At 46.3% G+C, this 23,036-nt stretch overlaps 1 protein-coding gene and 1 non-coding gene across 5 annotated transcripts in view; both read left to right on the top strand.

Moving 5' to 3' along the window:
- Window positions 1-23,036, top strand: part of AZIN2 (antizyme inhibitor 2) — a 44,058-nt gene that overhangs the window by 6,545 nt on the left and 14,477 nt on the right. For all 4 annotated transcript variants that reach the window (XM_027576291.2, XM_027576298.2, XM_027576281.2 and 1 more), the window contains 5 exons: window positions 4,577-4,749; window positions 5,740-5,874; window positions 6,642-6,807; window positions 8,178-8,340; window positions 9,562-9,674. In XM_027576291.2, the coding sequence (XP_027432092.1) occupies window positions 4,583-4,749; window positions 5,740-5,874; window positions 6,642-6,807; window positions 8,178-8,340; window positions 9,562-9,674 (744 nt within the window). In that variant the 5' untranslated portion in view covers window positions 4,577-4,582. The remainder of the gene's footprint in view (window positions 1-4,576; window positions 4,750-5,739; window positions 5,875-6,641; window positions 6,808-8,177; window positions 8,341-9,561; window positions 9,675-23,036) is intronic.
- Window positions 17,206-17,310, top strand: LOC113917236. The gene has a single exon (XR_003518173.1). It is a non-coding gene; the product is annotated as a U6 spliceosomal RNA (small nuclear RNA).

The raw sequence follows: 23,036 nt of genomic DNA on the forward strand, positions 1-23,036 counted from the left end.
TCTTATGGTTTGTCTTCCTCTCTGGTTTTGTCTTGTTTCATTTTTCCCTCCCTTCCCCTGTGATCCCCTGTCTTGTTTCTCAAATTCCTCATATCAGTGAGATCATATAATACTTCTCTTTCTCTGATTGACTTATTTCACTTAGCATAATACCCTCTAGTTCCATCCACGTCGTTGCAAATGGCAAGATTTCATTCTTTTTGATGGCTGCATAATATCCATTGTATATATATATATATATATATATATACCACATCTTCTTTATCCATTCATCTGTGGATGAACATCTAGGCTCTTTCCACAGTTTGGCTATTGTGGACATTGCTGCTATAAACATCGGGGTGCAGGTGCCCCTTCGGATCCCTACATTTGTATCTTTGGGGTAAATACCCAGTAGTGCAATTGCTGGGTCGGTCGTAGAGTAGCTCTATTTTCAACTTTCTGGGGAACCTCCATACTGTTTTCCAGAGTGGCTGCAGCAGCCTGCATTCCCACCAACAGTGTAGGAGGGTTCCCCTTTCTCCGCATCCTCACCAACATCTGTCATTTCCTGACTTGTTAATTTTAGCCATTCTGACGGGTGTGAAGTGGCCTCATTGTGGTTTTGACTTGTATTTGCCTGATGCCGAGGGATGTTGAGCACTTTTCCATGTGTCTGTTGGCCATTTGAATGTCTTCTTTGAAGAAATGTCTGTTCATGTCTTCTGCCCATTTCCTGACTGGGTTATTTGTTCTTTGGGTGTTGAGTTTGATAAGTTCTTTATATAGAGTTTGGATACTAGCCCTTTATCTGATATGTCATTTGCAAATATCTTCTCCCATTCTGTCGGTTGTGCCGCGACAAGAATATATAATGTATGTGCTGTTGCCCCTCTTCTGGTCATGTCCTTCTTCCTCCCCTCTCTGTAGGTCCTGGGTGCCTGACTTCCCTCTCTCTCAATGGGAGAGCTCCTCTGGATTCTGTCTCAGGCTCCCTTTCTCTTGCAAACTCTCCCTCCTCTTAGGGAATTTCATCTCCTCCCACCACTGTAAATACCATCAGTATTCCGCCACCTCCCACGTTTTGATCACCAGCCCAGACCTTATATCTCCAGCAGCTGCCGGGATCCCACAAGACGCTTGGAACCCGGTGTGTTCCAACGCGTTCACCATCTTCCCCTTGGAGAAGGGCTGCTTGGCCTGCTGGGCATGGAGTCAGACAGCCCCACCAGCCAGCCACCACCAGGCTTGCCGGCCCTGCCCCCAGATCACCTCTCCCCCATCTGTTCCCTCACCCCGGACGATTGCGACCAGTCCCCCCAGAATCTTCTCGGCCCTTCCTGAGTCCGTGTTCACATGGTAGCCAGAGCGATGTGCGTTTAAACCCTGCAGTTAAAGTGCAAATCTGACTGTGCCATTTCCCTCCTTGAAACCCTTCCAATGGATTCCCTTGACTCGCAGGATGAAATATAAATCCACATCAGCCATCTTGGTCTCCCTGTTGGCTCTGCCCACCTCCCTGCAGCCTTATCTTCCCCCATGGTGCTCCCTCTGCCCAGGCCACTCCCGTGTTCCCTGTTCCTTGATCAGGCTGAGCACATTTCTTCCTCAGCCCCTCAGCACAGACCGCTTCCTGCTATCAGAACCATTCTTTCCTTCCCTCTGGGCCTGGACGAGACCTCCTGTGGAGCTCAGCTTAACTTTCTGACCCTCAGAAAGGCTGTCCTTGGCTCCTCACATCCCGGTCCCCCATCCGGCTCTCTGGTATCCTGTGCTTTTTCCTCAGGGTTCTGCGTTTGTAACTCCTTCATTATTTATCGCTCATTTGTTCTTACCTATTTTTCCCACTGCCTGAAAGTTCCACAGGGTCAGAAATTTGTCTACTTTACTCACCACTTGTTTTCTTTAGCACCAGGACAGAGCCTGGCATCTCAGTGGATGCTCAAGAAACACCTGTCAGCTCAGCTTCGAGGTTGAAGTCTCCATCACAGTACTGTGGTTAAGAGCTCGTGTGCCGAAGTCTGACAGTCCTGGGTTAGAATCCCAGCTGAGCCACTTAGTCACACAGCAGCTGTGTGACTTTGGACAAGTCACTTCACCTCTGAGCCTCTGCTTCCTGCCTCATAAAATTATCATGAGAATTAAATAAAGAGGTACATAAAATATTTAATGCTGTGGCTGGCATATGGAAGTCCTTCAGTGAATAACACTAGTTACTGTATAAGTGTTTCTAATCAGAGCTAAATCACAAGCCCCAAATTGCTACCGTGGCTTCCTCCTCTTACCTCATTTGGTGAAGCGGGGAGCAAAAGCGCATTTGCACATCCACTCAGACTCAGGGACTTTGGAAGCCAGCTGTGAGGGCAGCGATTCCAGCTTCGTCCCACTCTGCTGCTTACTGGCTGTGTCTCTGCAGGCAGGTGGACTTCTCTGAACTCAGTGTGGTCCTGTGTAAAGTATGGCCAATGCATACCTCACAGGACAGTTCAGGCATCACGTGAGATAATGCACGTAAGTACCCCGTGCTGAGAAGTTGCTACATTAAAATTAGAGCCTTATTAGAAACTCAGGATGGCTCAAGATGGCCCTGTGTCTCTCACGGTGTTTCAGAACTGGCTGCCTCTTGACTTCCTGCCCTCCATCTTCGTCAGACTTGAGTTTGCAAGCTGGGTCTGTCTCTTCCCCACTGCGTCGCCTCGCTGAGTACCAGTTTCCTTCTCTCTAGAGCGGAGCCCGTACCCCTCTGGCAGGGTTACTGTAAGGAGTAGATAAAGTAGTGAATCCAAAGCAAGGGTTCACAGACGATGGATGGTCACCAGATCCAGGCCACTGCCTGATTCTGTCAAGTTCTTTTTTTTTTTTTTTACTTGAGAGAGAGAGAGTGAGAGAGAGCATGAGAGGAGAGAGGGTCAGAGCAAGAAGCAGACTCCCCGCTGAGCAGGGAGCCCGATGCGGGACTCGATCCCAGGACCCTGGGATCATGACCTGAGCGAAGGCAGTTGCTTCACCAACTGAGCCACCCAGGCGCCCTGATTCTGTCAAGTTCTATCGGATCACAGCCACGCTCGTTCACTCATGCACCCTGTCTGGCTGCCTTAGTGTTGAATAGGTGTCACGGAACCTATATGGCCGGGGTGTCTGGGGGGTGGCTCAGTCCGTTGTGTCTGGCTCTTGGTTTTGGCTCAGGTCATGATCTCACGGTTGTGAGATCAAGCTCCACACTGGGCTTTCTGCCTGGCATGAAGTCTGCTTTGGATTCTCTCTTCCTGTCCCTCCCCCTCTGCCCCTCTGCCTCCCCCTCTGCCCCTCTGCCTCTCTCCCTGCTTGTGGCTTGCACATAAGCTCAGAGGTGCTCTCTCTCTCTCCCTCTCTCTAAAAATAAATAAATAAAATCTTAAAAAAAAATAAAAGAACCTATATAGCCCACAAAGCCTAAATAAACTATTTGCTCTCTGGCCCTTTATAGAAGAAGTTTACAGACATCTCATTCAGTGCCTGCCTGTGGTAGGTGCTCAGGGACAATGGTTGCTCTCATCATCATCCTCGTCTGTACCATTAATGCAGCAATCGGGTGGGACGGTGTTCTGTAAAAGAGAGGAAGAGAAGGCCTTCCCGGAGGGATGGGAGGGGCTGGCCAGAGTCACCCAGCACAGCGCCACACGCACAGCAGGCCTTGGGTTGTGGGATGACCTGTGTCAAAAAGACTCTTGGTCTGGTGAACTTTCCAGTACATCAAGGAATACTTTTTTTTTTTTTAAGATTTTATTTATTTATTTGAGAAAGAGAGAGTGAGCGTGCACAGGTGGGGGGAGGGGCAGACAGAGAGGGAGAAGCAGACTCCCCCCGCTGTGCAGGGACCCTGAGATCATGACTTGAGCCGAAGGCAGATTCTTAACCAACTGAGCCACCCAGGTGTCCCCATCAGGGAATAGTCTTTATTTATTTTTTAAAGATTTATTTATTTATTTGACAGAGAGAGACACAGTGAGAGAGGGAACACAAGCAGGGGGAGTCGGGGAGGGAGAAGCAGGCTTCCCGTGGAGCGGGGAGCCCGACGCGGGGCTCCATTCCAGGACCCTGGGATCATGACCTGAGCCAAAGGCAGATGCTTAATGACTGAGCCACCCAGGCGCCCCGGGAATATTCTTTAAACATTAAGTCTGCCAGGAAAATGTATCAGGTGCCTATTGTTAGGGCTATCATGACTCCATGTAATGTCTTTGAGTGAATTAGAAAATGTACCCCATCCTTGAGGCACTTATAATGAATATACTGATTTTGTGAGACTGAGATGCTTTACTGCCAGGAAGTCGTAACAAATAGAAAAATCTACCATGGATTCTCTGTGAATGGGACCTCCCTCCCCTCAATTGTACAGTGCACCACCTGCACGGCTGTCTATGGCAGCCTTGTCTGTCAAAGAATGGTGAACCGGCATGAGTCCTGATTTTCACATATCTGTTGTGTACAAATGAGGCCCACTTCTTAGGGACCTCCCCCTGCATAGCTATGACTCTGCCCCTCATTTGTGCTTCCTCGACTTCTGTGGGCCTGGTAGGCCTTGAGCCTCCTCACCATCACCTTTGGGACCCCACAGGCAGAGATGGAGTTGGTCCAGCGTATTGGCGTCCCTGCCAGTAAGATCGTCTACGCCAACCCCTGTAAGCAAATCGCACAGATCAAGTACGCTGCCAAGCATGGGGTCCGGCTGCTGAGCTTTGACAACGAGGCGGAGCTGGCTAAGGTGGTAAAGAGCCACCCCAGTGCCAAGTAAGCAGAGAACCACTCGTGGGAAGGGCTGGGCTGAGTGTGAGGGCAGAGGGGGAGGGAGGAGTGGTGCTGGAGCAGAGGAGCCTGCCCTGGACCTGGCCACAGTCCCAGGAGTCTGGGGCGGGTGCTCCTGGACCGGACCCAGCGAGCCGGGGCCTGATGAGGGCCAAGGCAGAGATAACCATGGCAGCCCAGTCAGAACAAAGCTGGTGGTATTCTGGGGGTCAAAGTCACAGGCTGAAGGAGCAAGAGGAGGGTGGTCAGGAAAGCTGCATGGAGGAGGTGGCCTTCGAGGTGGGCCTGAGGAGGGAGTAGAATTAGCGGAGCGCATCAAAGCACAGAATGCGAGGGGGTTGGAAGCGGCCGGGGGCGTGTGAGGGATGAGCAGAAATTTGGTGTGGCCGGAACAGACCTGTGCGAGGGGTGAGGGCAAACATGATCGCTGGTGGGTCACAGTCCCAGGGCAGGGACCTGATGCACATGGGCTTTGGCGGGGCTCAGGGCTGGACATTTTGCTCTGGCTGAGGCTTTCACGCGGTCACCTGACGCTGTGGGGGGCTCCAGGGAGGCCTCCTCGGGGTGATGGGGAGGCTGGGGGGGCCACTCTGGTTCACCCAAAGCAGCTTCCATTTTGTCAGTTTTACGTGATTTGGGGGTTCTCAATATGTCTGTATTTAAAAAAATGGTTCCCCTCATACAAGAAAATTTGGAAAAGCCTGGCCGGTGTAGAGGCTGATTCGGAGGAAGTGGAGCTGCCAGGGAGAGCTGGTGAGGTCGGGACCAGGGCAGGGGCCGTGGGGATGGGCCGAGGGACGTTTAGGGAGGGGATTGGATGGGCCTCGGAGGCTGACTGGCAGTGCAGGGGCAGGAAGGGGTGAGGGCCCGGTGGGGTGGGCAGCTCTGAATTTATACCCTTGTTCTCCGAGAGGACATGGTTGGGGTTGGGGGGGTGGGGTCCACGCGGCAGAGGTGCGCTGTGTGTCTCCTCAGGCTGGTTCTGTGCATTGCCACTGATGAATCTCACTCCCTGAGCCCCCTGAGCTTCAAGTTTGGAGCGTCGCTGAAATCCTGCAGACACCTGCTTGAAAATGCCAAGAGGAGCCACGTGGAGGTGGTGGGGGTGAGGTGAGTGCCCGGAAGCTGCACCAGCCCTGTCAGGCCCACTGCCTCTTTCCCAGGAGTGAATCAATTCTCTATGAGACCTCCCTCAGGGCCTCCAAGGAAGGCCTGTCCCTGGGCCTAGAATCCTGCCAGTGGAGAGTTTCCTCTCTTTGGAAGGAAAGGATGGAGTGTCCCATTGCCTCGACCTCATGGTTCCCCAGAAGATCTTGTCCCAGGAGGCCCCAGGAGGTACCTGGCTTTGCAGGAGTTATACCAACTTATTATAGGCCAGAGGTCGTGTAGCCACATCTTTGCTCTCAGGGATAGGGACGAAGTCATGATAATGACCTAATAGTATAGCTTTTATTTATTCTGTGCTTAGGATATGCCAGGCACTGTGCTAAATGCTTCAGGAACATTATCCCACAGCCTTGTGGGATCTTATCCCCACTTTACAGACGGGGAAATGAAAGCGCAGCGCTGACTGAGAGGAATATACGGACCTGGCTGACGCGGGCCCAGCTCTTCATCCCAGAGGGCTTAGCCCCAGTGGCAGCATGATGGGATGGGAGGGACACCAAGTGCTAAGGGACCTTGGATCTAGTCTCTTGTCCACTCCTCACTTGCCCCGTGACCCTTGGCAATGCATTTACCCTCCGGGGCCCTCAGTCACTATATCTGTAGAATGGGCATGATGCCCATTGTGCCTGTCCAAGGCTGCTCCTGGCGGGGGCTGAGGCGGTGGCACCTGGGGCCTTGCATGTAAGCCGAGGGTCTTCCACCCTTCCCAGTTTTCACATTGGCAGTGGCTGTCCTGACCTTCACGCCTACACTCAGTCCATCGCAGACGCCCGGCTTGTGTTTGAAATGGGCGCTGAGCTGGGCCATGGGATGCACATCCTGGACCTTGGCGGTGGCTTCCCTGGATTGGAGGGGGCCAAAGTGAGATTCGAAGAGGTAACCCTGGGGTCAGAAGTGTGGTACTGGGCTCTGCGGGAGGTGGGGTCGGCATACCCGGCACTGTTGAGTGGGTCCCAGGCACTGCATGCTGTGCTTGCTGCTTTACTCGGATCATCTTATTATTAGCCCCATGTTACAGCTGAGCAAACTGAGGCTCCTCGAGGTTATGTCACTTTCTGAGTCTACGGCCGAGTTGGACACACATCCAACACTCTCTGACTCTAGTCCTTGCATGTATTTGTTTAACCAGGCCTATTTCTATAAGTCCTGAAACTCTCTGAGGGCCTGGCATGCTCTGTTCTCCCTCAGGTGAGCTGATGAGAAATCAAACGGGAGGGCAGGGAAGGGAAAAGCCCACCTTCTGTCTGCTTCTTTCCGTCTGAGATGAAATCAAGAAAAATGTGCCCCCGCAATTCCCATTCCAACCACTAGGGGTCGCCTCTCCCTAATAAGAGCCAGGTCCGGGGACATCCATATCTCAGGACTGACCCTAAGAAAATAATCCCCCACAGACGCAAAGAGTTAGCCTCAAAGATGAGCATCGTAGCAGTGTTCATAACAAAAACCCAGTGGACTTTCCTGGTCCATCTAACACTCGGAAAGTGGTTAAATTATGGTACATTCGTATGACTCCCATGTGAGATCATTCAGAGTCTGTTGAGTAGAACAGGTTATAAAGCATATGCATAGCCTTATCATGTTTATAATAAAAAACAGTGTTTATATAGAAAAAGAATTAAAGGAACTACTCCAAAAAGTTAACAGTGATTAACAATCTGGATGATAGAATTGCGGGTGATTTTGATTTTCATTCTCTTTATTTTCTGTGAAAAATGTGTCATTTAACACTTTGGCCATTTATGAAAGATCTACATCAGGGCTTCTGGAACCTGAGTACCAAGTATTACGTTAAGAACACCTCTTCCCGTCGTGGGGGCGTTGAGGAAGGTGATTTACACAAGCATGAGGGTCTTGACCCAGCTCCGTCTGCCTCCTACGTCAGGAAGCCTGACCGGCGGTCTCCAGTCCCCAGTCTGGGGCCTTAGTAGCTGCCAAGTGCTTCTTTCTGAAATCGAAGAAGCTTTCAAGAAATAGACTTGCAGGGCGCCTGGGTGGCTCAGTTGGTTAAGCGACTGCCTTCGGCTCAGTTCATGATCCTGGAGTCCCGGAATCGAGTCCCACATCGGGCTCCCTGCTCAGCAGGGAGTCTGCTTCTCCCTCTGACCCTCCCCCCTCTCATGTGCTCTCTCTCTCTCAAATAAATAAATAAAATCTTAAAAAAGAAATAGACTTGCAGCTATAGCAAGTCCTCAGTATGTAAACCCCCCATTTCACACATGCATTGTCCCCCATCCCTGTCCCACCAGATTGCTTCTGTGATCAACTCAGCCTTGGACCTGTACTTCCCAGAGGGCTGTGGCGTGGACATCCTTGCCAGGCTGGGGCGTTACTATGTGACTTCGGCCTTCACCTTGGCAGTCAGCATCATTGCCAAGAAGGAGGTTCTTCTGGACCAGCCTGGAAGGGAGGGTAGGTGCCAGGTGGGCAGCAGAGCCCCGTTTTTTCCCAAAGCTAGGGACAGTGGCTGGCTGAGCAAGGTCTGGTTTTAGGGGATGGGAATCTGGAGGATGGATCCTTTCTTTAGGGAAACTTACAACCAAGTCCCCTTACCCCCAAGACACTTATTTAGTGTTAGTTTTTCCTATGCATGTTTACATTTTATGAAGATTGAGATCAAAACCACCTTAGGGAGAACAGATATTTTATTAACCCATTGTACAGATGAGAAAATTGAGAGCCAAAGAGAATACAAGTGAATTGCTTAATAGTAAAAAGTAAAGCCTGCATTCGACCCCATGCCTGTCTCCTCTCCAAAGTATAGGCTCTTACTCATCCTACTGCTGCTCATAACATAATGAAAATAATTAATGACAACTTATATTTGTCTAAGTCTACTTGATAGATGACAGAACATAGGCCTGGAGAGGTTGAGTCACTAGCCCAAAGTCACATAGCTGGTGAGGGGCAATGCCTGGATTCAAGTTCAGGCCGGGCTGACTCAGGGTTCTCTGCCCACATTGCAACATCAGCGCTCATCCCTGCCCTTCCAGAGAGATCAGTCCTTCCAGCAGCCCCTTGAGTGAGTGGGGTCAGGGGCTCTGATCTTGGAGCCTTCTGTTCCAGGGTCCCAGGCAGGAGAGCTGAGGTGTGTCTTCCCCTGAGAATCCATTTGGAGGGGTGGTGGGCTCCAGGTAGAATGTCGTGTGTCTGTGTGTGTGTGTGTGTAGAGATGACATTCTTCTGGCTTCCTTTATAAATCTAAAATTACTGTGTTAGTCCAGCCGGGAGGCCTGGTTTCTCATTTCAGTTCATGCATTGCCCCGTGAGGGGGCTGTGAAGGGGGTTTACATACTGAGGACTTGCTATAGCTGCAAGTCCGAGCGAGTGGCTTAACCTCTTGGGGTATCGAGTTTGGGTGGGCTGCTCTTTGGCCTTTGCTGGGGCTTCCAGGGACTCAGATGCAGGCAGGAAGTATGTCCTGTGCAGGGGTGCTCAGCTGCAGGGATGAGTGTGCACCACGTGAACCTCATGTCATAGGAGGCAGCAGGACCCACCCCATAGCTGAGGAAGGGGCAGCCTTTTTGCTTCAGTTACCCATCATCCTTGCTGAGCCTCCCATTGTGCCAGCGCCCCACTCCCAGCCCCTCACACTGCTGTTTGTGCTGCCCCTGACCCCTCCCCTCCCCACAGAGGAAAATGGCTCCACCCCCAAGACCATCGTATACCACCTCGGTGAGGGCGTGTATGGAATCTTCAACTCAGTCCTGTTTGACAACATGTGCCCTACCCCCATCCTGCAGAAGGTGAGCCTACCCCACGTGGGCATCTTTTCAATTGGGTGTGTGTGTTTAAATAACATTCTGGGGGTGTTTTTATCTCATTTTAAAAAAGTAAAACATATTCATTGTAGAAAATGGCGGGATGATGAAGATCATCCATAATCCCACCAGGTAGAGATAGACTCTTTGAACATTAGATTTTTTAGTCTTTAAAAAAATGTATTCTATTTTTAAAAATAAAGTTGGATTGTATTGTTTTGTAACTGCTTTTTTCCACTCAATATGGGGTATAGCTCTTTCCATGCCGTTAGCTAACCTTTGACAACATGCTTTTTGAAGACTACATAGTATTTTAACCCATCTAACCTAGTAGTTGGTTTGCTATTTTCTTTTTTTCTTTTTTTTTAATTTTATTTATTTATTTGAGAGAGAATGAGAGATAGAGAGCACGAGAGGGAAGAGGGTCAGAGGGAGAAGCAGACTCCCTGCTGAGCAGGGAGCCCGATGTGGGACTTGATCCCGGGACTCCAGGATCATGACCTGAGCCGAAGGCAGTCGCTTAACCAACTGAGCCACCCAGGCGCCCCGGTTTGCTATTTTCGAGCATTGTGAATATATCTATCTTGACGTCCATGTCTGATCAAGGCCTGGAGTGAATTTCTAGAAGCAAAAAGAAACAGTTCATCTTTAATGGGTTTTTCCAGGGTGACAAGGGAATAGGAATGGACAAAGAGGGGAAAGAAAATCAGACACACCATTGTAGTTTCGTATCTCCAGGCCTTTGTTGTGTGGCCCCTTTTCTGGAAGGGAACTGCAGTGCCTAACGGGCACCCAGATCATCATGAGTGTGTTTTTGTTTTTCTCTCTTTTTCCATCCCGTCTAGTTTTTTAAGACCCACTCAAATGTCAGCTCCTCTTTGTAGCTCTTCCTGCCCCTTATCTATCACAGGCAGAAGGAGGCCCCCCCACCTCCAGCTGCCCATGCCATGACTTGATTATGTCCTCGTTCCATAGCTGGGTTGTTCAGTGTGGTTTCCTCCAGCTAGTCTGAGTAAGCCTCCCTGATGCGCTCAGAAATTCAGTTTTCTGCTGTGATGCACCGGTCCTACCTGCATTCTTGTGGTTTCCCACATCCTACCGCACTGAGAAAGGACCAGGTTGGCCTAGGCCAGCCGCGCCCCAGGTCACACAGCAGGCGGCAGCTGCTTCCCAGGTCCTGTCCCCTTCCAGACCCCCTCCACCTTCCAGTGCCCCTCTTCCTGTCACATGCTGTCCATGACCCACTCTGCATTCCCTTCATCAGCAACTCAGATGAGCAGGACTGTGGGCCCAGCTCATTACCACACCCCCCATCCAGGGTCTCCATTTTGATTAATCTCCAGTTGGTATTCCTGCCTTGGACACCAGGATGTTACTGACCCTCTTTGTGATCAGCCCTGTTCCTCCTCCGGACGCTGTTGAAGTTTCATCCTTTGGGCTGTCAACCACTTACCAGGTCCAGCCATGTGACCAGATCCAGGGTTGGGCCCCTGTCTGGTGGTGGAGGCAGTTGACAACACACACAGTAAATTAGTTGCAGTTGTGTTGGGTGTGTGTTAGAGGGACCCAGCCTGGCTGGGGGTATCTGCATCTTCTTCCCCAAGGAAGGTCCCCTTCACGAGTCATGGTGGCAGCTTTGCATCCCTGCTCTTCATTCCCTAGGACTTTGTGTTTGGACCTCAGGCACAGAAAGTCCTATTAAACATAATCAATCCTTGGTTCAAAGTATACTTCTTATCGCTGGAGCCTTCCTGGCTCTTTTTTGTTTTCTTTCTTTTTAAAAATTTAATAAACATTTGAGTACTGTCAGTATGCAAAGCCCTATATTGAGGCCTGCACAGGACGGTAGGTGAGACAGAATTGTCTACGCTCTGGAAATGCAGTCCTGCTGGGTAGGGGTGTGTGTGTGTGTGCGTACGTGTGGTGAGCAGTACACAGGCTACAACAGTGTCATGAAAAAAGCACAGAAAACTACAGAACAAGTGTTATTGGAATTTTTTCAAAAATATTTTAATATATTTAAAAGGAAAGGACTTGAGAAAAATCATAATACCATTGTCAAATCAAAAGTGAACAATTCCATAGTATCCCCTGTCATCTTCCTCATAAATGGTTTTTCTAGTTGACTTGCTGAAATCAGCAGCCAAAAAAGGTCCACATACTGCATTTGGTCGATTGTCTCTCTCTTAACCTATTGGTTTCCCCAAACTCACTTTTTTTTTTTTTTAATTATTTGTTGATGAAACTGAGTTGTTGGTCCTAAAGTTTCCTGCATTCTGGATATTCCTGATTGGTGGATTCCCTGGATTTCCCTTTGCTGTTATCAAATATATTATTCCATGCCCTGTATTTCTTTGAAACTAGATAGTTAGATTTCATGGTTTCAGTAGATTCCTAATCAGTTTTGGGGTAAAAAAAGTTTCATGGGAGGACTTGTCTTTGTTTTTTGTTTTGTTTTGTTTTGTTTTAGTGAAGTAAGCATTCTTTTCATTTTACCACCTCATTCCTTTGTCTCTTCCCGTGCAAAGTACCCACGATTTAGACTTACCTGTTACCATTTTTTTATATAGGTTTTTTCTTTTTTTTAAATATAGTTTTTTTTTTCTACTGTGGTAAGAACACTTAACATTAAGATCTACTCTTGTAACAGATGGTTAAGTGTATGATCCTGTACTATTAGCTACAGGCTGTGGTATAGCAGATCTCTAGAACTTGTTCATCTCGTAGAGCTGAAACTTTATGTCCTTTGATTATCAACTTCCCATTTCCCCCTCCCATCAACCCCTGGCACCCATACTTCTATTCTTTGTTCCATGAGTTTGACTATTAGATACCTCATATAAATGCAAGCATGCATTGTGTGTCCTTCTGTGACTAGCGCATTTCAGTTAGCATGACGTCCTCAGTGTTCATTCATGCTGTTGCATGTTGCAGGATTTCCTTCTTTGATAAAGACTGATCATGTTCCATTATATGGATATACTGCATTTTTTTAATCCATTCATCCATGGACATTTAGGTCTTGGCAGCTGTTAATAATATTGCAACAAACACAGGAGGGCTTAGCCCTCTTAGAGATCTTGATTTCAATTCTTTTGGGGGAATACCCAGAGGTAGAATTGCTGGATCACACTGAATTTTTTGAGGAAGCACCATCCTGTTTTCCACGGCGTCTGCATCATGCTGCATTCCCTCGGGCAGCATACCGGGGTTCCAGTTTCTCCACGACCCTGTTAACACTGGTCGTCTTTTGTTTTTTTTTTTGCTAACAGCCATCCTAACAGGTGTGAGGTGACATTTCACTGTGGTTTTGACTTGTATTTCTTTTATGATTAATGATGTTGAGCCTCTTTTCCTGTGCCTGTTTGCCATTCGTATGGCTTCTTTCAAGTAGTTTTGTCACATCAAAGTTTATTCCTCAGTGTATTTATAATTTGTTTTTGTTTTTTTTTTTTACTTTACAAAAAGGCTGTTCTAATGATGTAAACTTTTTGGACTTTTTAAAAATTTTTTTAAAAAGAGGGCGCCTGGGTGGCTCAGTTGGTTGGGCAACTGCCTTCAGCTCAGGTCATGATCCCGGAGTCCTGGGATCGAGTCCCACATTGGGCTCCCTGCTCAGCAGGGAGTCTGCTTCTCCCTTGGACCCTCTTCCCTCTCGTGCTCTCTATCTCTCATTCTCTCTCTCTCAAATAAATAAATAAATTTAAAAAAAAAATTTTTTTTTAAAGATTTTATTTATTTATTTGACAGAGAGTGACACAGTGAGAGAGGGAACACAAGCAGGGCAAGTGGGAGAGGGCGAAGCAGGCTTTCTGCTGAGCAGGGAGCCCGATGCGGGGCTTGGTCCCAGGACCCTGGGCAGACGCTTAACGACTGAGCCACCCAGGTGCCCCTATTTATTTATTTATTTGATAGAGAGACAGCAAGAGAGGGAACACAAGCAGGGGGAGTGGGAGAGGGAGAAGCAGGCTCCCCGCTGAGCAAGACTTGATCCCAGGACCCCGGGATCATGACCTGAGCCGAAGGCAGACGCTTAATGACTGAGCCACCCAGGCGCCTTCCTTTTTGGACTTCTTAAAAAGCATGCTGTCACAGTCTAAGATGCACCACCGCTGCTGTGTGTACCTGAGGCCCATCCTTGGGCTGCTGTTTCACCCTGTCGGTGAGCATGCTGCGGCCGGTTGTCCACTCTCCTCTCCAGGTGCTGGGCTGTTTCTAGGTCTTCACTACTGTGAGATCTGCCGCTCTGAATATTCTCGTTTGTGACTCTGTGGAGTCGCTGGGCATAGATAGGGCACATGATTGTTCCGCCTCATGAGACAGTGCCAGACAGTTTTCCAAAGTGGTTGTACCACTTGGCGGTCCCCCGGGAGAGGCTGGGTGGATCCACGTTTTCCCCAATGCTTGGCATTGCCAGACTTTAAACATTCTCCCGATTGAATGGATGTGAGATGGTTTTTCCTGTCTTGATGTGCATGTCCCTGATTACTAATGAAGTCGGATATCTCTTTGTACATTTATTGGACATACATATTTTCTCTTCTGTCAGAGACTTTGTAACCTTCCCTTCAGTTACTGCCCTTCGTGTCCAAACCTCTCCAGCCAGCGGCCTGCGCTCACTGCCCTTGCTCCCTCAGCTCTCATTCCCTCTTCAAACCTTTCCAGTGGGATTTCGATCACACAACCATACAGAAGATGCTCTTGAAAGTTCCTTGCATGTGGCCAGCCCAGAGGTGGCACTTCTGTCTTCAGCAACTGATCTTCCTCCACCTTCATGCTCTTGGCTTTGCCCTCTCCTCTGTCATTCTTACGTTGCCTCTCTGGCATGTTCCCTGTGGCTTCACCCCCTGAATGTTGACTCTCAGGCCTCCACTCGTAATCTTCTCTGCCTGCACGCCTTTCCTAGGTGAGCTCTTCCAGGCTGAGGCTTTCAATATCTCCTACAGTCTCATCATTTTCAAATTTATTTCTCTGGTCTGGACCATTCCCCTGAGCTCCAGACTCGTGTATCCACCTACCCACTTGCCATTTCTACTGGATGTCTCACAGGCACTCAAATTTAACTTGTTCAGAAATGAACTCTTGATTTCCAACCCAAACTTCTTCCTTCCCACAGTTTTCTCTCAGCAAACAGTACAGCCAGTCAGCCAGCTGTTCAAGCTGTAACACTTTGGCATTATTCTCGATTCTTGCTTTCTTCTCTTCCCACACGCAGTTCACCTGCAATTTTTCAGTCTAATTCCAAAATACACTTGGAATCCATCTAATTTCTTCCCTGCCACCATGGCAGGGTGCAAGATGCCATCACCCCTTCCTGGGCTAGTGTGGCAATCACTAACTGGTCTTCTCGCCCCGACTCCTGCCTTCCTACTATCTATTTTCTACAGTGTAGACACAGTGATTTTTTAAAATACCCAAAGATCATATCTCTCCTCTGCTTAAAACTTTCAGTGGCTCCCTGTTACTCTCAGGATAGAATCCAGACGCCTCACCCTGGCTGGCAAGGCTCCTGCCCACATCTTTAGCTGCATCTGTCCCCACCGAGCCCCTCACTCACCTGCCCCAGTCCCAGTGGCCTCCTTTCTGCTCCTGGAACACCTAAGCTCCTTCAGCCCTACGGACCATTGTATTCACCTGCCCGAATGCTCTTCCCCTTGCTCCTGAGGTGATTTCCTTATTCTTTTCTGATATGTCTTAGGTCAGATGTCACCTCTTTGGGGAAACCTTTCCTGACTGCTCTCTTTCAAGGGGGCTTGCTTCTCCCCATGAGATAATATTGTCAACGTGTTGATTTTCTTCATAATGTGCCAGAATCTGTAATTATTCTTATTTGGTTTTGTTTCCTTGCTTATCATCTGCCTTCCCTACTAGCACACAGGCTCTGTGGGGGCAGCCACTTTGTCTACTCATTACCTCTGCATTCCCAGCACCTGGCACAGCGCCTGGTCCATAAGTAGGTGCGGGATAACTACTTGTTGAATGAATGATGAATGAATGGATCACCCACTATACTGTGAGCCCCTTGAAGGCAGAAGCTGTTTCCCCAGTACAGGACCTGGCACATAGTAGGTGCTTTATGTTGGAATGGAATCAATCTTTAAAAATTATGGGAGCAACCTAAAATTTTAAAGGAACAAAGGAGGGAGAAGCTCTGCAGTCTTCTACCCTAATTTATCCATAATGTCACCCCTCTTTCACCAGACACACCGAGTGGTGCATAGCTGCAAGCCTCATGCTCAGTGGTGGCGGCTGAAGGCACCGTGTACTTACTGTAGCACGTGCTGTATAAAGCACTTTACATGGCATTACTCATGTAATCTTTATAATAATCCTATATGGTGGATACTGTTATCAGACCCATTTTACAGATGAGAAAACTGAGGCATGGTGTGGTGAAGCAACTTGCTCAAAGTTGCACGCTAGTGAAGGGTAGAATTTTTAAACTGCAGCATGGGAGCTGCTTGGGGGTATGGTGCATGGCTTATTTGTCTTCAATTATCTGGGTGTCGCCGGAGAACAAGCTCTTAACTACTTTCCTATAAAATTATTGCCTCCAGATAAAATCTTCCCATCACTGGGCATTTGGATATTGCTAATTTTTTTAAAAAGATTTATTTATTTATTGGAGAGAGAGGGGGGAGGGGCGAAGGGAGAGGGAGAGGGGAAGCAGACTCCCTGCTGAGCACGGAGCCTGATGCAGGACTCGATCCCTCGACCCTGAGACATGACCTGTGCCAAAACCAAGAGTTGGATGCTTAACCAACTGAGTCACCCAGGCGCCCTGAACATTGCTAATTTTTGGTTATGTTCATTCATGTATCCATGAGTATTACCTCTGCCTAGGATGCACTTTGTGAGTCTCTTTGCATGGCTGGCTCAAGTTACACACTGAAAGTGGGTTCCCTTTAAAAAACTCTTTTCTTACGATGAGTCTCTAGAATAGGATTACCAAGTAAAAAGATATGAGCACTTTTAGGTCTCTTGATACATATTGCCAGATTGTTTTCCTCAAAGCTTGGCCCAGTCTATACTGTTAGCAGCTGTGCTCATTTTGTGATAAGCTCACTAGCAGTGCACGCTGTGACTTTTTCTTGTTGGCTAATTTATCTGAAATGGTATGTACCTCAGTATTTCTTTCATTTCTGTCTTCTTGACAAGGATAAAGCATTTTGTTTATTGTTTTATTTCCTTTGATGTCAATATCTTTTTGTATTTTCCATTTACCTAATTTAGAGTTTTTTCTTACAAATGAAGATAAGCTTGCATATGGATATGTGTGTGTATTTCATATAGTATTTGATACAAATAGTTTTTTTGTCAATCTGTTGGTTTTATTCTAGTTTTGTGATTCTTTGTTATTCTTTCATAGAAGTTTCAACATACTATCATGTGTCTTCACGAAGTGCTCTGCAATTAATAGTGAGGGAATTTGTCCCTCTTTACCTTTTGTGCTCTGAGAGTTATAGATTTCCTTTATTTTATACATATTTTTTCTATTGTAGAAATAGAATGTGTAGTGCTTGCTTCAGCAGCACATACACTAAAATTGGAACGAAAGAGAAGATTAGCATGGCCCCTGTGCAAGGATGATATGCAAATTTGTGAAGTGTCCTATAAATTAAAAAAGAGAGAGAGGGAATGTTAATTGGGGAAAATCTAGTACAAACAGCGATATAAAGTGATCCCTTAATCCCACCATACAGAGATGATTATTGTTAAAATTTACTTTGGTTCCTTTTTTTTTTTTTTAACGTGTCATAGTACACATTGTTTTTAACTTTTAAAAAAACATATTGGGAGATGTGGTCTTCTTTAAATACTGATATTTAGGTGGACTTTTTAATACATAAACACTTTAAATGTTGATTGAGTGGTCTAAAATGACATATATTTAGGGTTAAAGATACAATTTAGTAACTGTGTAATGGCACTTTATAAATGCAAGGTAGAGTTGGGTGTGGGGAGGGACCCAGATGGGGCAAGTACCCCAGGAGTTTTATAAGACTCCTGGGAACCAAATTTCAGAGTACAAGCTCCCATCACTCCACTCTGGGCGGAGCCTCTCTCTCTGCTGACAGGATTGGGCTTTCTTCCTTGCTGTTGTGTTTTATTCTAGTGATTTGTGTTTACAAAGTGTGACTCTGTTTTGAGCGTACTGCAGTAGCATTTGTCAAGCGTGGATCTGGGTAGGTCTTGTCCTAAGAATTCTTAAGTAGTGATCTCTAACGCCTTTGGTTTGATTACTGCTTTGCCACGGTGTACACTAGTTTTATTTTTTCCGTCTCTTGCCTTTATTCTGTCCTTTTGATATTGTTTTTCTTTGTTCGGCATATTCCGTAGCGTTTTGGCAATAGCTTTGTGCTGTGTTTAGAAAACCGGTAGGGTGCCTTCTATTCCCAGCAATGTGGCAGTCTAGATACTCTGAACAGCCTCCCCACTGACAACAAAGAAAACCGTATCCTGCCTTACAAGAAAGTGGGGGATCCTCCAGAGGTCAAAATTAAGTGAAAGCAGGCATCTCCACTTAGAGTAAAAGCCAGCCTATTCTCCACCCACTAGCCAGAGGGATTCTTTTAAAATGTAAGTCAAATCATGTCTAGTTTTATTAAAACTGCCTAAAACCCTGTGCTGGCGGCTCCCGTCTCACTCCAAATTAGAGCCAAAGTCCTCCGAGGGCTTCTAAGGCCCTTTGTGATCTGCCCTTGTCTCCTCTCTGATTCCCTCCCTCCCCACTCTCCCTCCTGCTCATCCCATCAGTCATGGCAGCCTCCCTGCAGTTCCTCGAGCTCCCCCAGGCACCATCCTGCCTTTGCACCTTTGCACCAGCTTTTCCTTCTGCCTGGATCACCTTTCTTCCAGGTACCACCCAGGCTCACTCCTTGACCTCCTTTGCATCTTTTCCTGAAGGTCATCTTCTCGGTGAGGCCTATGCTTTATTTAATCCTGCTACCTGCCCCTCCCCCTGCTCTGTTCTTTCTTTTATGCAGTACCACTTATTATCTCCTAATTTACTATATAATTTACTTCCTTATTTCGTTGTTCGCCTCCCTCCTGCTGCAATGTAAACACTATGAGGACAAGGACTTTGTCTACTTTGTTCACTAGTGTGTCCCAAGCACGTAAAATCGTGACTATTCAAATATGTGGTAAATGAATTCATTAACCCAGAGAGAAAACCTAACTCTGAAACTGGCTTTATCTCTGGGTGTGTATGCTGAACCTTTGTGGCATTTATCTTCAGCTTTGATAGCTGCATGGGTTCCTAGGGGCTCAGTCAGGATGGGGAGTCTGATATGATCCCTTGCATAAAGCTGGGAACCTCCCCAAAGGACATAATCATTAGTGTAAGGGGAAACTAGAAAAACACCTATCTCACAGAGGAGGACAGCAAACAAACAAACAAACAAACAAACAAACAAAAACCCCACAAAAACCCATGTCTTTTAGATCTTGGTAGTGGTTGGAAGAGGGCATAAAATTGAGACTTTATAGCCATAAGCTAGCCTTTTCTTGGGTTTGTTGTCCAAATTCATATTAACTGTGTTGTCTGAAAAGCCTCATGGCTAGAATTTATTTTATCTTGCAGAAGCAAACACAACATCTCTCTGGAGTGGAACTCTTCAGCCTAGACTTCTAAGAATTCTCACAAGTAAAGTGCCAAAGTACATGGGCTTGCAGTCAAAAATCACAAAACACAAAGAACCAGGTCACCATGAGGGCAAACCTGCAGAAGTATTAAACAGCAAACCAGACCTGCAATTATTTCATGTGTTAGAATTATCAGATGTTAAAGATAAAACAGAATGTTTACAATGTTTAAAGAAATAAGAAATTGAAAATGTGACCAAGGGGTACCTGGGTAGCTTAGTTGGTTAAGCCTCCAACTCTTGATTTTGGCTCAGGTCATGATCTCAGGGTCGTGAGATCAGCTCTGCATTGAGCTCTGTATCGGGCTCCATGCTGGACCTGAAGCCTGCTTAAAATTCTCTCTCCCCCTCCTTCTGCCCCTTCTCCCCAACTTGTGTGCTCTCTCTTAAAAAAAAAAAAAAGAAAATGTGATCAAAGAATAAGCAAATATAAAAATATGATCTAGCAGATTTTTTTTTTTAAGTAGGCTCCACGCCCAGCATGGAGCCCAGCTCGGGGCTTGAACTTATGACCCTGAGATCAAGACCTGAGTTGAGATCAAGAGTTGGCTGATTAACCAGCTGAACCACCCAGGCACCTCTCCAGCAGATTTTTAAAAGGATTAAATAGAGCTTCTAAAAATAAAAAAATATGACAATTGAAAGAGTGCACAGAGTAAGCAAGCTATTGGAGACAGTTGAAGAGAAAATTAGAGAATGGGAAGATAGACCTAAAGAACTGATGCAAATGTAGCACAAAGACAGGGAGATAAAAAATGAGAAAGGCACAGGAAATGGCAGACAGAATGAATATACATCAGACACAATGTCTAATTAGAGTTTCAGGAAGAGATTGCATGAGGATACAGAAACCATACCAGTAATTTGAGCAGGGAAATTTTAATATAAAGAATTGTCAACTTTAAAGGTGGTTAATTGCAAAAGCAATTACTACTGCTGGTAAGGGAGAGTGAACAAGGAAGCAACTTAGAGGAGAGCTCCTCCCTCCAAGGCTGAGGTTGAAACCTTTGAAGAAAGGCTGTGACCGTCACAGAGACATGCAGCCTGCCAGTGGCAAAGTAACTTGTCAGAGGGTGCCCAGCACAACTGGACCATAGGGGCAGCCTCCTGCTGAGTGGAAGAGAAGCTTGCTGGAGGGTGTGGGCCAAGGCTGAACTGGACCACTGAGGTGAAGGCTACCAGACCCTCATATGCTGAACCATAGAAGCCACACAGGAAACAGCACACTGGAAGAGGGCAAGTCTCTTCTTCCTAATATGTCTTTCTAGCAACTTCTGTTGACAAAGCCTAACATAGAGCTACCTGGCAAAGAAGGAATGTCTATAGGGTTCAGCTCCAGTACCACAAAGCAAGACAAAGAAGCGTGGACTGGGACTGAGAGGCAAATAGTTAATAACTGGCAGAGAGTCAACAGAATGGGAGAGAGGAAGACCTGTCTTCAGATTTAGGAAATCCAACAAATCCCACACTTAGACAACACATTAGTGAAACTGAACACCAAAGACAAAGAGAAGATCTTAAAACTAGTGAGACTAATGAGACAGATAGAAGACTACCTGTAGAAGAATGACAGACTTAGAGCTTTTCTCCCATAACAATGGAAGGTAGGAGATACTGGAATAACATCTTTAATATATCAATCTAGAATTTTTATCCAGCAAAATGTTTTTCAAGAATGAGTATGAAATGTAGGCATTTTCAGACAAGCAAATACTGAGAGACAGAGCTTCCTTAACAGAAAATCCAAAGGATATATTTCAGGCATAAGGAAAATGATTCCAGAAGGATGGTCTGTGTTGCAAGAAGGAATAGTGACCAAAGATAGCTAAATATGTGGGTACATCCAAAGGATCATTGACTGTCACCACCACCACCACCAATAACATTTAATTCATGGGGGTTAAAAACAATTTTCAGAGGCATCTGGGTGACTCATTCGGTGAATCTGCCTTCAGCTCAGGTCATGATCCTGGGGTCCTGGTATGGAGCCCCACATCAGACTCCTTGCTCAGCAGGAAGCCTGCTTCTCCCTCTCCCTCTGCCTCTGCCACTCCCCCAGCTTGTGCTCCCTTTCTCTCTCTCTCCCTCTCTCTGTCAAATAAATAAAATCTTTAAAAAAAGTTTTCAATTATGATTAGGCTCAGCTGTGAGTAGCAGATCCCAAATACATGACTTGAACAAGATATCGAGGCTTATTTCACTCTTATGTAAATGTCTGGATACAGGCAATTCTGAGCTGGTATAGTGGTTTAAAGTCATGTGGAACCACATTGCTTCCAGTTATACCTAGCAAGATGAGTCAGCCTCGTTTTGCTAGGTACAACACGAAGTGCCAGCCATTATAGGAAGGAAGGAAGAGGTGAAGCCCATGTGCCAGTTGTCTTTTAAGGAAACTTCCTGAAAGTAGCTACATAATACTTAAGTTCTTATCCCATAGCCCTTGGGCTAAGAGCTTAGTCCCACGGCCATAACTACCTGCAAGGAAAGTTACCACACATGGTCTTTATTCTAGGTGGTCATGTGCCTAGCAAAAATGGAGGGTTGGAATTGCTGGGGTAGGCAATTAGCAGCCTCTGCCACAAATAAAATCAACTAAAACACTGGACAACAACAGAATATAAATTGGGAGGTAAAGGAACCAAGCTGGTGTTCTAAGTTTTTTAACTGAGAGGAAGATATTGATTAATTTTAGACTTTAAGTTAGGCATGCATGTTAAAATGTAAATGTTTAGAGTAACCATAAGATAATAAATATAGATAATGTAATGGATAATAAATTATATGTAATAGAAATATGTATCTATATAAGTAGATAATATAATTGCCAACATTGAAGGTAATTAAAATGGTTTATTTTAGATACCAGCATAAAAAAATAGACAAAGAACATAGTCTAAAGCACAGGAAAAACCCATATATATCTAGAAACTTGATTTTCAACAGGGCTTGCAAAGCAGATCACTGGAGATTGTTTAATATATGATCCTGGGACACCTGACTGTCCACATGCAAAAAATGAAGTTGAATCCCTATCTCAATGCACATGTGAATATAAATCCCAGACATACATATAGGAGAATATCTGTTTGACCTTGAAACAGGGAAGAACAGTAAAGAATCTCTTACAAATCAAAAAAGGAAAAGACTGATGTCTGTCTACATTAAAATGAAGAGCCTCTGTTCATCTGTTAGCAAAAGGAAGGCAATCACACCCTGGGAGAAAATATGGAAACACATATACAACTGGATAAGGGATCAGTACACGATTTTATGAAGGATTCTTTTTTTTAAAAAAATATTTTATTTATTTGAGAGAGAGAGAGAGAAAGAGAGCACATTGAAGGAGAGTGAGAGGGAGAAGCAGACTCCCTGCTGAGCAGAGAGCCTAATGTGGGACTCAATCCCAGGGCCCCGAGATCATGACCCGATATGAAGGACTCTTACACAACCATCTTAAGAAAATAAGAAGAAAAGCAGTAAAAAATAAAAAGCAGTAGAAATACAGACAAAAGACTTTAATAGGCAGTTCACAGAAGAAGAAATCCAAATAGAAAATGAAAAAGTTGGGGTGCCTGGGTGGCTCAGTCATTAAGCATCTGCCTTTGGCTCAGGTCATGCATGATCCCAGCGTCCTGGGATTGAGCCCTGCATCGGGCTCCCTGCTCAGCAGGAAGCCTGCTTCTCCTTCTCACACTCCCCC

This window comes from Zalophus californianus, chromosome 4, assembly GCF_009762305.2.
Source record: "Zalophus californianus isolate mZalCal1 chromosome 4, mZalCal1.pri.v2, whole genome shotgun sequence".
Taxonomy (NCBI): domain Eukaryota; kingdom Metazoa; phylum Chordata; class Mammalia; order Carnivora; family Otariidae; genus Zalophus; species Zalophus californianus.